We start from the raw sequence: 17,289 nt of genomic DNA on the forward strand, positions 1-17,289 counted from the left end.
TCTCTTAAAGCTTCAGCTTCCTGATCTTAAGTTGGTGATATTAGTACCTACCCTATAAGGTCATCTGAAGATTAAATCAGATGCATGCTTATAAAGCATTGAACATGATACAAGACTCTTGAGTATTATTTTAAAGTATCTATTAATAATTGCCTATTAAACTCCAAATTTTCTTTTTATAGTATGCCCAGTCTCTCAGGTGTGGTGTGTTAGGGTGCTTGCATCAGAACTGCCTAGGATGCATCCTGGATTCTGCACATAACACACAATCCAAATGTCTGAGCTGGCCGGTAATCTGCATTTGTAAATACTCCCAAAGTCAGAGAATCTCTCAGTAAATTATCCCATGGTGCATGAATTAGTCTAGTCCAGTTGAAATATAAGTTTGCATAGTGCAAAGATTTGTGAGTCGCACACTTCCTGTGTGTTTTGTTTCTTTATTCCCAAGATATTGTAATAATAATAGCTATGTGATATGATTTGAAAGCTATTGTAAGACCTTACCTCAGATCTACAAATAAAATAATTATTTGAAACCTGGATTTGAATTTTAAAAAAAGGCAAATAAATGTCAGTAAGAGCTGCTTGGTAGCACATGTTATGAGTAAAACAGTAAATTTAATTTTTGTCTGTTCCTTTTTAGAAAATTGCTGTATTTTCAGTGACCCTGGTTTTATCACCGTAATATATATATATGAATTTAGATAGAAAAGTCAATTTACCAAAACTGCTTTCCTGAAGCTAATGATTAAGTTCAGTTCACGTTGATTAATTTGACATGTTTTCCATTCATTTAAGACAGACAAATAATATAGGCAATACAGTCTGGTAAGTACAACAGTATTCCTTGACATAGTGTATTGTGATTGATAATGAAAGAAGGGTGTTCTGGTACCAATTTTCATTTGTTCTTTGCTAAGGAACTAGTTCTTGCTAGCTACCTAATAGATCCTCTGCTCTGGTCTAGTTTTGATTCCTGGTTTCCTTGGATAGTCCTAAGCACTACTGGTCCTTTTCTTTAGCTCCACATGGTTCTCATTTTGTTATATAGGGATTTGTCACTTCTTTGTTTTCTTGGTCTTCAGACCTGTAAAATGCCAGTTTTACTCATTAAGTATGAATAATTTCAAATTGTTAAGTCTTTGTTTCCCTACAATATGCTCTGTAAAATGCAGGCTGCCAATGCTGTAGGTCTTTGTTTCTCTTGATGCTGAGCATTTATATTCAAAGTGCTGCTATGAAGGAAGGAGAGTTTTACAAATTTTTTGACAAGGAGTAATTAAAGCAGGTTCTTACCCACCTTGTACACAGTCATAACCCTTACTGTTGACTGATTCTTTGTAATACTGTTGAACCTTCTTAATTCTCTGTAGTTCGCAGCAGTTCAGAGAATCTTTTTTAATCATTTGATTTCCATTTGGTGGGATATATTATGTCTGAGATGGATCTTGATATTGGATGCCATTTGAGGTGTGGCCTATTTGTACACTGCAGAAAAAGTAAAGGTGGGAATAGCCAAACTAATTTAGTGTCACAGAAAATGTTTCTTGAGCACCTGCAGCAGTGAATAAGGGGTTTATAAACTAGTGGGAGAGATACACACATACGTACATACACATATACATGTATATATATACACACACACACACACACATATATATATACACACACGCATACATATATACATTTAGGCTTAGGCATGTCTGTAGGGCATGTAGTGTTGAATTTATTTCTACTAGCTGAGATAGTATGGAATTAAAATAAAACAAAATCTTAACTAAAAATAGTGACAAAAAATTGAACAGGCAATCAGGAAGGCTCTACCACCTACCTGCTAACTGATTGGGCTTTGGGTAAATTTCTTAATCTGTCTCAATTATAAAATAAGGAGGTAAGATAACATAACATAGGAGGTTATTTCCAAGTTCTGTACTCCAACTTTTACATGCCCAGATGAGTATCCTCTGAGAGTATCTTTTGAATCATTTCCAAAATAATTTAATACATTTTAATTTAATATAGAATAATTTAATAATGTATTAAATTATTTTGTATGTCTGTAGGTGGATAGCTTCAAATAATAGATGTTTCTTTAAAAGTTCTGAATTGAGCTTTTTATATAATTGAATCATTTCTGTTTTTAAAACACGAAGGAAGTTTTATCTTTATTTGAGTGATTGTAGAACCTTAATTTCTAAAGTTAAGATTATGAAACCCTATGAAAATCACGGGTCTACAGACCATGTTTGTTTTTGTAATAAAGTTTTATCTGAACACAGCCATACTTGTTCATTGACATTGCCTATGGCTGCTTCCTACTATAACGGCAGAATTGAGTAGCTGTGGTAGAGTCCGCAAAGCCTAAAATGTTTATAATGTGGCCCTTAACTAGACTTAGGAAATAGAGCCTTGCCGAAATATAAAGGATAATCTTTCTGTATAAATCCCCAATTTATCCTTTGTTTTTTCCTTCTCTTTTAAAAAATAGCATTGCCAATACCATCTTCCCCTTTTCCAGTTGTTGCAATTTATATCTTCTGTATTAGCGTCTTGAAAATATATTATACTCTTACTATTAGCATAATTAATTTATCCTTTGATTTCACAGGAAGATGAAAAATTTCTGACAGATTTGTTTGCACAGCTAACAGATGAAGCAACAGATGAGGAAAAAAGACAGGAATTGGTAAGAAATTTGATATTATGGAGGGCATGAAGCTAAAACAACACACCTTTTATATTCACTTATCCTTTTGCCTAATTTCAGGTTAACTTTTTAAAAGAATTTTGTGCGTTCTCCCAAACGCTACAACCTCAAAACAGAGATGCTTTTTTCAAGACTTTGTCAAACATGGGTATATTACCAGCTTTAGAAGTCATCCTTGTAAGTTTGTTTCTCCTTATACTTAATTACCATCATATTTTTAATCCACAAAATAGTATATTTTTTATGTAGCATGCAACTGTTTGATTATAGCCAATATTTAATATCAGTTGTGTATTACATAAAGTTAAAAAGCTATAAAATTCTAGTATTAGAGAGTCCTTGCAGAGAGTACTGAAAGGACACAGGAATTTTCCATATTTTTAATATCAATAATTTGTTAACTTTGCAGCCTGTTAGTTGAAATGTTAAAGTAGAAAAAAAACAGGAATAAAAGTAAGTATAACTTTATCCATAGAACAAGAATTTTACATAAGCAGAGTTTCCTTGAACTCTCTTTTTTTATTCAAATGTTTTCTTATAATTTGTTAGGTTTTGGATTTATATAGCTGGAAGTTCCATATTTTTATTATTATAGGAGAAATAAGTGCTTTTTATCTGCAGGGCATGGATGATACACAGGTGCGAAGTGCTGCTACTGATATATTCTCATACTTGGTTGAATATAATCCATCCATGGTACGAGAGTTTGTCATGCAGGAGGCACAACAGAATGATGATGTAAGTAAGAAGTTAACAGAGCAAAAAATAACCAGCAAGGTAAATATTATTTGCACTAACAGTAAGTATTTATACATGGGAAGCTATAACTGTATTTATTATTCATTTCTTAAAGATTTAAATAGTTGATGTTTGAGAAAAGCGTAGCCATAATATCATGGCTTATTCTTCCCCTAACTGGCTCCTGTCTCAGTTTATAAATTGTCTTACAGCAGTTATTTGTTAATGCTCAACTTAAATTTCTTTAAAAATTTTTGAGATTGTTTCTTAATTCAGAAGTTAATGTGCTATGTTGTGTTGTTTAAATCATTTAATCAATAAATTGTTCTATATGTGGAATTATGAATAACTTACCTAGGAAAACATTGGCTTTGCTAGGGTTAGAGTCTCAAAATCATCAAGAATGATGAAGCACATTCCTTTGGAAAGTGTTTAAGGTGCTTTCTTTACTGCCTAACCATAGGGAACAAGCTGTTGTGTTGTGTGTACACGTACACACACACACACACACACACACACACACACTCACACTCACTCATTCACTTACCCACCCATCAGTTTCAGAGTCAGTGAGAGAATGTATCCTGGTGATGTGAAAGGTTCTCCCAGAGTCTGTGGTACATGGCATATGTGGAAGCCGTAAATGGGTGTGCTCTGTTTTCTTTTCAGATAATTAAACCTATCATCCTGATTTTTTATTTTCTCTTTCCCCCATAAAATCTCGGAAGTAACTTTTTACTTAAGAACAAACTAAGATATTCTGCCCTCAAACAGAGGGGGTAAAAAGACAACCTCTTAGAAAAAAATATATGTAGAATTCCAGCTTATCATATTTTTACAAAATGAGAAAATAGACTTTTTAAAGAGATCGTAATATGTTGTGATGTCAAAATGAAGTGGAATGCCTAGTAACTTCTATATTTAACACTTGTTTAAAAAATTGTAATGTCAGGGTAGGTGCAGGAAGTGCCAGTTTGAACTGTTGAATATTATGTCACATTTCGCTTTTATAAAACAGTCCTATCTTGAAAACCAAAAAATATATATATATTAAAAATAAAGGCTATTCTTGTTGGCGCTGTAACCCACTAGTTAAAAATACATTGATATACTTCATTCATATGCAGTAGTCTTCTTGATTCCCAGTCTTGATTGTTATTTCCATGTATGTCTGCATTTTCTGTCTATCCTACCATTGCATATATAGGCAAGACCAGGGATTTTTCTCACTGAATGCCTCTCAATTTTTCCTCTTCAGCCAGGAAAACCAGTCATAGTAGAGCATCAGGAAAACTAAGTCAATTTTGTATGTCATTTGGAATATCTAAAATATACTTGTTCTCCTGTGTGCTCTCTAAATAACGTAATCTTGTTTGCCCCAATTTCAGACATTCAGGTACCAACTAATTTTTTCTTAAATTTATTTTAAATGGAAACTTTATATCATTTCCATAAATGGAGAATAGATGCAGTTATCATCTGCCATAAATAGAAGGAATCTATAAAAATGCAGTGAAAGAACAATGTTATAAATTCTAGCTAAACATTCTTACTGTTAAAAACCCATTAGCTTTCTTCAGAAGGGAGATTTTGTTATCCAGAGGTGTAAAAGATCTGTTAGCACCAAACTGAAACTTTGTTTTTATTTTAATCGGGATTTAAAGATAAATCCCCTTGATTAAAGATAAATTCTTTTTGGTACTATTTGTGTAATGTGCCTATACCATACTTTTGGAAAACTGCTCTGTATCCATTAAAGAAGTCAGTCAAACATTTCATTTTGTTTGCAGTTAACAAGATATCCATAACTAGGTATAATGCTGTAGCATGTCTCATAGTATATGCTTTTCCATTCCCTCCTATAATAAGTGATCCTTATTATGTGTATTTTTCTCACCAGGATATTTTGCTCATCAACCTCATTATAGAACATATGATTTGTGATACAGACCCTGAACTTGGAGGAGCAGTCCAGCTTATGGGCCTCCTTCGAACATTAGTTGACCCAGAAAACATGTTAGCTACTGCCAATGTAAGCCACGGGCATTTTTCTCTTTTTCATACTAGTATAATTTTTATTGCTGGTAGGAACCAATGCAGTTAAAGTTCATGGAAGTGTTTTCGATTCCTTAGAAAACAGAAAAGACTGAATTTCTGGGTTTCTTCTACAAGCACTGTATGCATGTCCTTACTGCTCCCTTACTGGCAAATACAACAGAAGACAAACCTAGCAAAGGTAAGATTATACAGGTTGGTAGTTAAGTTCTTTGTTCTTGAATTCTGAAACTCAAAAAGTTGGTGTTAACCTAGAGGTCTACTAATATATTTTCAAAAGAGGTAATTTCAAGGTAAAGTTTCTTTTAAAAGTGCTATAATCAGAGGTAATAGAACTGTGAAAGAAGATACTAGAGATAATTTTTTGCTTTCAGAATTTTAAAACAATTTTTTTTATTAAAGCAATATTTGTATTTAGTTTGCATTTACATGTATGAAACAAATAGAAGAAAGAAGCTATTAGAAGATTCATTTTATTTGTACTCCAAGTGTGTAGCTACAGAGCAGAGCTTGTGCTTAGTATTAAGCAGTTTTTCTTTGCATTGAGGATTATTCCACGGTAGGATTATTTATTTCTGCATTTTATTCCTTTAGCTTTGTGTGTGTGTGTTTGATTTAGAAAATAGTTTTTGGGTCTTCATTGGGAAATTCCTTATTGAAGCTTTGAGAATAAGTAAGTTATTTTGTCATATGAATTATCAATATAGTATATTTAACTTATGACACCACTTAGAAAAAAAATGTTAAATTTACCTTTTTCAATGACTCTAGAATCAAGTCTTGGAAATGTGATACTAATTTTTCCTGTCTACTTTATTCATAGTAGGTAAAAGCTTGAGGCTTCTTTCCAAACCCACATATTCAATTCATCAAACATTTATTGAGAACCCACTGTGTGGAAGGCACTGTGCTATATATATAATCTTTAGGGGTTAAATGGGGGAAATAAAAACAGTGAGTAAAACGGTTTTGGAGGCTTACTGCCTGGTGAGGAAGATAAGCCAGTAATTATAATTCAGCATGGACTCATGTGTAGTAAAAGGAGGCACAAAGCACATGAATCAAAGGAGCAGAGAGAGTAGTTCCATCAAAGCCAGATGATGTGTGGTAGGAGGACCTCCTGTGATACCTGTATATCCGTTGAGGGACATAAGACATGGTACAGCATTCCTGCCCTTTGGAATAAAACAGATCTAATAGATTTGTATCCCAGTTTGCCTTACTAATAACATTTCACACCTGGGTCTTGTGACACTAATTCTTCACAGAGTTATTTAAATTAAATGTGAAAAAATGGAAAGCACAGTTCTTGGCACATGGTAGGCATTCAATAAATGTTAGTTCCCTTTTCCTTAACTTTAACATATTTGGGTTAATAGAAGGAATTTTACTTGATTGGAATTCGGATTCTTACATTTGGGGAGGAAAAGAATATAAGCCATTAAATATAATTGTGTTTGTTTTGTTTTGTTTAGATGATTTTCAGACTGCCCAGTTGTTGGCACTTGTATTGGAATTGTTAACATTTTGTGTGGAGCACCATACCTACCACATAAAGAACTACATTATTAATAAGGACATTCTCCGGAGAGTGTTAGTTCTTATGGCCTCGAAGCATGCTTTCTTGGCATTATGTAAGTGTTGCTTCTGGTAGAATTACTTACTGTCTGTATATTATTATTGTTATCTTTCGGTCTTATTGCCTGAGAAGAAAAGATCACTGCTTTCAGGAGACCAAGGTTCTAATACTAAACTACACTGATAAGTACTTTTGCCACATTTTGAGCAGGTGATTTTCCTGACTCTTCTTTCTCAATATACAGTAAAGGGGTTAGAGTGTACCTACAAAATGTATTAAAGTATTATTAAAATGGCACCTTAAATCATTTTATTTACCGTATTTATTTATTTTTGACTTTATATATATAGCATGACAATCACAAATTAGACATTCTTGTGAGACTAGAGTCTCACACTGAGTCATGAAGAATACATTCGTAATTTGGAAAACATAGCTAATAGCACCGAGTTTCCAAAATACATTTTTTCTAAGTTACAGAATGCCTAGCACAAATGCCTGCAGATGGTCCATTCATTCAATTCCACAAATATTTTTCCCCCAGCTTTACTGAGACATATTTGACATATTACATTGTGTGTACCTCAGATATTTTAGAGAAGGGGTGACAAACCACAGCTTTGGCCAAATCCAGTCCATGGTCTGTTTTTGCACAACCTGCAAAGTGAAAAATAGTTTCTATGTTTTTAAAGCATTGTTCAAAAAAAAAGCTACAGAGACCATATGTGGCCCACAAAGCCTTTATGGGAAAGGTTTGTCACCTCTCTTAGAGCAACAGATAGTCTTTTAACAAGGCTGTTCTTAGTTATACATGTTTTTCAAAAGTTGACTTTCACTGTATTCTTAAGACCCTAGTTTACAGAAGTAAAACATGTTTCTGAATTAGAAATAGGTTAACCCAGAATATTCTTCATCATGTAGCAGTCAGCCTTCTTTGGTAAGTTGGCACACCAATTTTAGAGTACCCTAGGGGCTCAATAAGAGATGTCTGTTGGTAACTAACTCTTTTTGGCCTTTTGGTTTTTATGGGTAGGTTTGGTTTTGTTGTTGTATAAAGGCATCATAATTAGAGGCCTGAACATATACATCCATTTTTGCTGTCTTTTTTTACTTCATTTTAAATTGTTTTGCTTGGGAATTCCCTGGCAGTCCCCAGTCAGTGGTTAGGACTCTGCACTTTCACTGCCGAGGGCCTGGGTTCATTCATTACCTGGTCGGGGAACTGAGATCCCACAAGCTGTGCAGCGCAGCCAAAAAAAATGTTTTGCTTAATTGACTTTTAAAATATCCTTAAATTATGAAAACATTGTTTATAAGGATATTTCTGACATTGATTTATTCTATCAACATTTTATCTTTAAAATGGTTTTCAAAATAGAAAGTCTAATGCATTTTTCTTAGAAGGAAACCTATTAGGGTGACAGTTGTTATGTTGAATTAGTTTTTCAGTCTGGTGTACACACTGCAGTATGAACTGAGAATACATGTGGTCAGATGTTTTTCAGCCAAAAGGAATAGTGCATATAAAGGGCTCTTAAACTCATATTCATTTTCCTTATAAACCTATCATAGCAAAAGTGAGAGTCCCAAAGCAAGTTGAGAGGAAGTTAATAATGAACACTTCTTTGTTCTTTCATGTCAGCATAGAAGGTTTTGTTTGAGTGTGGGAAAGGGAGTTTGAGCAGATGGGACAGAATGGGAAAACTTAATAAATTAATAAATTAATCAGTTTTATTTCAATAAATTTAACACCCACTACCATGTTTTATTGATTCTAAGATATGCATTTATCATCTCTCAAATCAAGGTGAGTCTTAAAACTAATGGCATGTCATTATGATTGGCAGCTTTTTTTCTTTGTTTTGTCTTCTTAGTAGTAGAAAGGAAGGTTTTTGCTATCAGTGGCATCTTACATTTGATGACGTATGATGCATACCTAGTATTAGGAAAAAGATGATTAAGACCTGAAGTCACTTGTCAAGTGGCTCAGAGTTCATTAGGAGGAGATAGTCTGTAAATACCAAAACAACATCAAAAGCACTATATCGAGGTGTGTTTGGATGTATAGTGGAAATGATTTATTCTCCCTGAATGAGGCAGATCAGGAAAATCTTGCAAAAAGAAGTAAAGTAAGTTGTGTCTTGATCATGGGAGAGTGTGAAATTCTTGGTTGAATACACAATTCAGATGAACAAATGTGAAAGTGTGGTGTGTTAGATGTTTGGTATAGGGAGAACACATGAGTCTAGTGGGAGAGTGGCAGAAAAGGGAAAGGCCTTTTCTTTAGTCCTTCATCTCATTTTGCTTACTGTATTGCAAAGACAATGTCTCACAGTTCAGTGAGAACTATGAAGAGAATCATGACAAATTAATGAGTTTATATTGTAGGAAATTAAGCATGCTAGCAAAAATCTTAGTTATGTTTTATTATTGTTAATATTTTCCAAACTAAGTTAGGTTATCATTAATTAAACCTTACTCTTTCTCAAATGATTCTCAGTGTGGCTTTCTTCCCAGGATTAAGAGAATGAGTAGCTTCTGAAAGATGCCAGTCATTAGGAATGCACTCTTTAGGACTGGCTATATACAGTAGGAGTTTTTATCAAGGATTCTAAAAGAACTAAGCATAAATTTGCGGAGATTTAATATCTATTCAGTCTTAGAAAAGAGTACATTAAAATATTAAGTATAGTTTTTTTTTTTAAGGGAGATTTTATAAGTAAATTTAGATGTCCACTTGTAAAGACAAAAGATTGGTTAAATATACACAGTTTGGGGACTTTGAATTTTTTATATCTGCTGCTTCTTAATTATTATACTTGTATCATATTTAAAGACAATGTAATCAAGTCTGTGAGTGAGAACAGCAATCCTATTTAGTCTTTATAGGTTAGATATGTATGTGTATATACATACAGACACACACACACACAGTTTTATTGTCTTGGCCTTTACCAGATTCTTGGATCTTAAATTGTAGCTTTTTAGCTCATACCTATATGTTGTCTGGCTGTTTTTTAAAATATGGAAATCTATAAGAAGAATGAAGTAAAGAAAAATTTTGTGGTAGATGCTTTTATTCAGCTATCATTAGTTACATATGCGGCAAAAAGTTTCAGACTTACAGAAAATGTCATGTTGTGTAAGGTAAAGATTTAGTATTTGTTTTAGAGATGAGTGAAACTAAGCGTAAGAGATTCCTGGCATGTTAATAAAGGTTAGAGATGTGAGTGGAAGCAGAGTGCACTTTTACACTGAAAATCCTACATTTGTGCTAACTTGACCTATCGCAAAAGCTTTCTCTAATCTCCTTCGAGCAACTTGACTTCATTAGAACTCACTGGTAAATTTTTGAAAGTAACTTTATTCAACAGCAAGAATAGTGGTTGGATATTTTTCATGCAAATTTCTTTTTGGGGAGAGGTTTGGGTGGAAATGACACGATTCTTGATATAAATAAATGAGGGCAAATGAAGAGCAAAACAAAGCCCATTAGAATTACCTTCTATCTACCTTAGCAGTTTCTGAACAAAACTGCTCTTGAGGAGATGGCGGTGGTGCCAGCTGCATACTCTGGTCTTAGTGAGTTCTAGGAGGGGGTTTTCTTTTCACTTACCCGGGAACTGCATGCAGACCACAGGGTTCAATTAGTGTGTGTTATGGTAGGACACAAGTCTTCACAAAGCCTGCAAAGTTGGAGTAACAATTTTTAAAATAACAGCACTTGCCTTAATTACTAAAAGCTTAAAATTTGGCCTATTAGCATGAGCTCTAAAGTATTGATTTTTATTCTAACAAGTGGAACTGCCTAAGTTCCTTTATCAAGTAACATTAAAAAAAAAAAAGGCTCTCAAATCATTGTTTTGGGAAAATAAACCCTTGTTAGGCTTTGACTTATCACAAAGAAAGATGATGCTTATTGTTTAAAATGTCTTATTTCACCATGCTTATGTATTTGAAAATACTCAGTAGTTTAAAAAATAAAATGCAATTACTCTTCTATAAACTATTTTGAACTCCCTGCCCAGAGTGTCTCTTTAGTAAGAGACACTGTTAAATAAGTTGGATTGTTAAGGCAGTTTATAATCAACTGTACCTAATTGGGCATTCACTTGTGGACCTCTTTTCTGCCAACTAAAGAAAAATTGAGCTGCTTTACTCCTCTGCCTTCCTACCCAGAAACCGTGTCAGCATGGTTGCCTGGCTACCTGCTCATGAAGGACTTGATTAATAACAAATTGGCAATTTAACGAGCCACTTCCATGATCTCCAAAGAAACCAAAATACAAACACAATATTTAATCTTGCCAACCGAAGACGATGTGACTGCATGAAGTGAGTATGCTTTTTTGAACTGTTTACAATAACTGGGGCATTAACTTACTGATAATTCCATTAGGTAAAGAGGGCTTTGTTGAAGTCTAGCTGTCTGAGTATATTTGGATCTTGACGAATGGTGACTTAAGTAACTCCCCATACCTCAAGATGTAAATATACCTTTTAATCTGTAAGTTAAAGCCTAATTAATTGTAAAAAGGAAAACTAGGGAAAAAAAATAAAAAGCATACTCGCTGCAGTAAGCATAGAGGACCACATTTTAAAAACATCCTCTAAATTGATTCCTAAACTCTGGGAAGGCAAACTTTGGGTCATGCAGATTTCTGTGGGTTTATGGCACTTCTACAAACCCATCCAAAAACAAATCAATGTAAACACCATTAACCCTGATACAAAATAATAAGAGTGTCCAAAAATAAGGAAGATCAAATTATAGAGTGGATTGCCCTAATAAAACAATGTTTTTTCTATTGTTTTGAAGGTATTTACAAAAGGATATATTTGGAATTTTCTCATCTTAAGTAGTATGATAGGTTAATTCATTTATTAGCCCTATCTTAGCTCTAATTTCAGATGTAAAGTACATTTTGGTAATCAGTAACTTATTTCCAGAATTCTTCTGGCTCTCTAAGACTTGTGTTCTATGATGACATACACTGCTTTTAGAATACATTTTTCTGATAACCTTTTTGTAATCCTTATCTTTAGGTTCATACTTCTGGAAGCAGTAACTTATAACCTGCATGAAGAACTATGTTTATTTAACAGGTTTTTTTGTAATTCTAAAATTTGAAGATATGGTATGTAATTTGAACAACAATGCCTCTGTGTTTCAGGTGCTCTTCGTTTTAAGAGAAAGATTATTGGATTAAAAGATGAGTTTTACAACCGCTACATAATGAAAAGTTTTTTGTTTGAACCAGTAGTCAAAGCATTTCTCAACAATGGATCCCGCTACAATCTGATGAACTCTGCCATAATAGAAATGTTTGAATTTATTAGAGTGGTAGGTTCTATACTTTTTCGTTAGAATTTTGGTTTTGTTTGAGAAAATCAAATATGCATTGTTGGTATTTTGGTTTATTTGAGATTATTATATTTGGAGAGAATTTTTGAAAGAAAACCAGTGTTACCAAAAGCTTATGAGATTCAATTTGAACTAACAACAAAATAATCTCTCTCAGCAGCTAGTTTCAAACTATCTCAGGATAGTTTGAAAACTGATTTAACACTGTCACGGTAGTTGTTTTAAGAAAGTAAAATTATAGTTGACATAAGTATTTGGATGTGTTTTTTGTTTGTTTTGTTTTTAACTTTGAGGTTTTTTGAATTTTTCTTGACATTCCTCCATATGTCTCTAAAGAGCAAACTTCATTCTTTAATGATATAGTAGGCTAGTAGTTCTCAAACATTGGTGTGTCTCAGAATTATCTGTGGCATGCTTTTTAAAAATTTCGGTAAAATAAACATAACAAAATTTGCCCTTTTAACCATTTTTTAAAGTGTACAGTTCACTGGCGTTAAGTGTCACATTGTTGTGCAATCATCACTGCCATCCATCTCTAGCACTTTTCTGTAGTGTGATCTTAAATATATATGCCTAGGCACCACCCCAGACTTAGTGAATGAGAATCATCTAGGGTAGGACCTGAGCATTTACTTTGGAAAGAGCCATGGATAATTCTGAGGTACACCAAAAGTCGGGGGCTATTGAAGTAGCCAGTATTTGTTATGCCCATTTGCATTTGTTTGTCCCTAAGACTGGATAATAATTTTATGAAATTAAACCATTTTGGGTGGGTTTATGAGTTCACTACAATTAAGCCTCATATTTTGCTAATTTTTCCTATCATTTTTTATTATAATTCTTTTTTATAGGAAGATATAAAATCATTAACTGCTCATGTAATTGAAAATTACTGGAAAGCACTGGAAGATGTAGATTATGTACAAACATTTAAAGGACTGAAACTGAGATTTGAACAACAAAGAGAAAGGCAAGATAATCCCAAACTTGACAGGTAGATTACCACATATTTGAACCTATTCATTCAGTGACAAGTTTATGATGGTAGCTCTTTTTTGCTTGTTTATTATTTAGCTTGGCAGCAGAGGGGAAAATAAACAGATGGAGGTTGTAGTTTTCTCTAATGGTCAATGTAAATGTTTTCCTGACGGTGTTAGGTGGGTATCAGTATGATCTGTAGACTTTTCTCAGGCATATATCAAGTTAGATAATGCAAAAGAAAAAAAGCAAAACACTGATATGGCAATAAGGCTACTTTTGTGTCCAAAGTAAAATCAGAATATTATTGTATTTGCTTTGCTTTAAGGTTACAGATTATTTTAATGCAATCGTGTACATTTTTTTTAAATACCTGAGTTCACATACTTGTGGTATATTTTAAAATCTGTAAATTAAGACTTAATTCCTAGTGTTAGCAAGTTTAATAACTGATCTGTAACAGTACAATTTTGATAATGGGAATTTTGATTGCACTAGTTAACACTAGATATGGTGGAGTGTAGTTTTTTGTTACATGCTAGGTAAAATCTGTTTGGTTTTTTTTTCCCCACCTTTGTGTGTATAAATCTGTATTATTCCATTTATCTATTAAGACTGTAATTTGGGATAATATTTGAAGACGAAAGTCTTTATATGAGTCTATTAATTCTACTTTCTTCTCTTTACTCATAGTATGCGTTCCATTTTGAGGAATCATAGATATCGAAGAGACGCCAGAACACTAGAAGATGAAGAGGAGATGTGGTTCAACACAGATGAAGATGACATGGAAGATGGAGAAGCTGTCGTGTCTCCATCTGACAAAACTAAGAATGATGATGACATCATGGATCCAATAAGTAAATTCATGGAGAGGAAGAAATGTATGTGGAAAAGATGGGCAAGGAAAAATTGAAGGCTTTCTCACTCTGGGTTTATCCTTTCTTTCTTGACAGAGTGATTAGTATCTACTTTGTGTCACAACAGATATTAAAAGACTCTTGCTTTATAGAGTGTGAATTTAATAGCTCTGTTGGGAAGGTATAGACTAAATTTTCCTAATTTGTCTTGAGTGAGATATTTCAGGAAGGGTAGGAACACTGACTATAATACTGAAGGTCTCCTTCCTTCTCAGTAGTAAAGTCCTGTGGATAAGGATGCTTAGTATTTTGCTAAGCTTTGTTCATAAACTGAATTTCAGTGTCGCTCTCTGGCAAAGGAGTAAGCTAGTTAATTGTGTTTTTAGTGCCATCTCACTTGGAGGTTTTTAAAAAGATGCGTATGGGTGACAATTATTGACAGTATTCTCATTTTTAGTAAAAGAAAGTGAGGAAAAGGAGGTGCTTCTGAAAACGAATCTTTCTGGTCGGCAGAGCCCAAGTTTCAAGCTTTCCCTCTCTAGTGGAACAAAGACTACCCTCTCCAGCCAGTCACCTGCAACAAATCTGCCTGGTTCTCCAGGCTCACCTGGATCCCCAGGATCTCCAGGCTCTCCTGGATCCATCCCTAAAAATACATCTCAGACGGCAGCTATTACTACCAAGGTATGTTTCTGACTCCCAGACCTACCTAATTGAAGCTTTCCCAACAATAAAATTGTTGTGACTAGTAGTCCCTTTGGTTACTGCCTTTTGGAACTGGTTTTGTGAACTAGAGAATAATTCTCCCACCAGCAGTTGAGAAATTTCTTAAAGTTTTTATGACCAATTCAGAAGTTTGAATATATTCTTTTTTTGGTTATTTGCATTTTAGAACCTTAAGTTCACATTTGTATGTGTCAAAACATTTACAGAAATTTTAAAGTTAAATTATTATTTACTTTTATCAGCTTTCCCAATTAATACCCAGATAAAGACTTCGTAGGAAGAAGATAATCTAAATATCTGGACACTCCTAACTTAATTTTGTCAAGCAAGGTTTATAAAAAAGAATTAACTGTCTACTATCACTAACTTTCATTTAGGAAGGATCAAAATTTTACCACCAAAAATGTAGGAAAGACATAATCTCAGAAAAAACCAATTCTTTTGGCTGCCTTATGTTTCCCTGGACTAGCAGTTAACAGACTGGCATGTGGAATTCATTGATCTGCGTCAGGACTAAAGTGAGCTGCAGAGGCTTCCGGTGACGGAGCAGGGCTGAGAGGAAGCCTGGACTGTGTAATGAGGAAGGGACAGGGCAGAGTCACTTGCCTAGCCTTGATAGTCTGTCTACCCTCATTTCTAGTGGTCTGTTTATTTTCTGTGGTTTTAATTTTGATGCTGTTTAGACTCTGTTAAAGAAAATTTTTTTAATGCATAAAGTCTTAAAACTTAAGTTTTGAATTTTAAATTCAGTAATTAGTGTTTATCTCCTGGGTGTTTCGCAAGGATCATAAACTGCTTAAAATTTTATCATGGAAAACTTGGGAAATATGTAATGAACTTCAGCTGCATACAATCTCACCTCCCAGAAATAACCAGTTAGTATACTGGGGTGGGGGGTATATCCTTTACCCAGGCTTAAGACATATGTATTTGAAAATGTAGTGTTTTCTTAAAATAATCCTTATTTCTGAACAGGGAGGCCTCGTGGGTCTGGTAGATTATCCTGATGATGATGAGGATGATGATGAGGACGAAGACAAGGAAGACACGCTCCCTTTGTCAAAGAAAGCAAAGTTTGAGTCATAATGGCAACTGCCTGTGATCAGTACCTGTTGAGAAAACTGGTTCTCTACCCCTCCCCACTACAAAATCTATAACAAAGCAGTGGTCTCTTGTGAATGACTGACACAGATCAGCTCGCACACTTGACTTCTGCTCATCAAGTGCCAATTCAGTGGAGCAGGAGGAGGGGATAATTATACATTTAGGGGGAAGACTGACTTACACCTTTGAGGTCTCCAGCTTGGACCACACATTGCCCTTTTCTCAGGGAAGGAAATGGAAACAAAAAGCCAACAGGGCAGGGGTTTTGTAAGTGGAACTCTGGATTGACTGGTCAGTTGCTACAATCAGAATATGCTTTCTCGGACCATGTTTGAGACTCAGAAGAATAGGCTTTTCTGCCCTAATTCTTCACTAGTTAAGAAGAATGCCAGCAGTTTCTTTGTATAAAGAGACCTGCCTTTAAAATCGTACATTCTGAACATTTTAGTCAAGCTACAGCAGGTTTGGAAAAACCTCGTTGGGGGAGGGGCGAATATGAAGTTTCCTCTTTTTTATCTGTTCCCTTTGCCCTTCAAACTGCAGATTTTTTTTTTTAAGTGGGGATTTGTCCCTACTTGATTAAAGATTGAGTGGAATTCTAGATGTGGTCATTTGTGTCATAATTTTTTTTGTTTCATTTTGTTTTTGATTTTTTTTTCTCCTGAGTGTATGCTTAGTTGTTGAGTATATATATTTGGGACCATTAAAATTTTTTTTGATGTAATATAACCTAATGTTGTGCTGGTACCTGTTTTACCATGTGTAATTTTTGTTCTCCATCACAGTTCTTAAATTTGTTTAGAGTTTTATGAAAGATGGTATAGTTTTTATTGACAAAAGCAAAGTAATCTTAACAACTATGTGCATACAAAAAGCAATACTATTTTGTGACTAAATATTTTATATTAAAATTTACATCAGCAACTGTCTTGAGAATTCAGGGAAATAGAGTGGAATTTAAAATTTCAGCAGTTTTGTTAAACCTAGAAACATGAAATTAGTATTCCAAAGAGATTCTGAAATTTCATATCTTGGGGAAATGATGGTACATTAAATCAAAATTGAGGATGAATAATTTAAAAATAACGTATTTGACTTTTGAGTAATAAAAAAAAGTGAAGAGTAAGAGAAATTGTATTAGTTGTATTTTTCTTTTTTCTTTTTTTTAACTACTCCC

At 33.9% G+C, this 17,289-nt stretch overlaps 1 protein-coding gene across 2 annotated transcripts in view; it reads left to right on the plus strand.

Moving 5' to 3' along the window:
* Positions 1-16,841, plus strand: part of PPP4R3A (protein phosphatase 4 regulatory subunit 3A) — a 38,001-nt gene extending 21,160 nt beyond the window's left edge. The window contains exons 5-15 of one of the 2 annotated variants that reach the window (XM_057543452.1): positions 2,609-2,686; positions 2,768-2,884; positions 3,329-3,484; positions 5,346-5,477; positions 5,579-5,681; positions 6,976-7,134; positions 12,254-12,423; positions 13,296-13,438; positions 14,116-14,306; positions 14,740-14,966; positions 15,984-16,841. In XM_057543452.1, coding sequence (XP_057399435.1) covers positions 2,609-2,686; positions 2,768-2,884; positions 3,329-3,484; positions 5,346-5,477; positions 5,579-5,681; positions 6,976-7,134; positions 12,254-12,423; positions 13,296-13,438; positions 14,116-14,306; positions 14,740-14,966; positions 15,984-16,094 — 1,587 coding nt within the window. In that variant the 3' untranslated portion in view covers positions 16,095-16,841. The remainder of the gene's footprint in view (positions 1-2,608; positions 2,687-2,767; positions 2,885-3,328; positions 3,485-5,345; positions 5,478-5,578; positions 5,682-6,975; positions 7,135-12,253; positions 12,424-13,295; positions 13,439-14,115; positions 14,307-14,739; positions 14,967-15,983) is intronic. The other variant, XM_007198713.3, reaches the window with a different exon arrangement.
* Positions 16,842-17,289: the final 448 nt, after the last annotated feature.

Source organism: Balaenoptera acutorostrata, chromosome 3 (assembly GCF_949987535.1).
Source record: "Balaenoptera acutorostrata chromosome 3, mBalAcu1.1, whole genome shotgun sequence".
In the NCBI taxonomy this organism is placed as follows: domain Eukaryota; kingdom Metazoa; phylum Chordata; class Mammalia; order Artiodactyla; family Balaenopteridae; genus Balaenoptera; species Balaenoptera acutorostrata.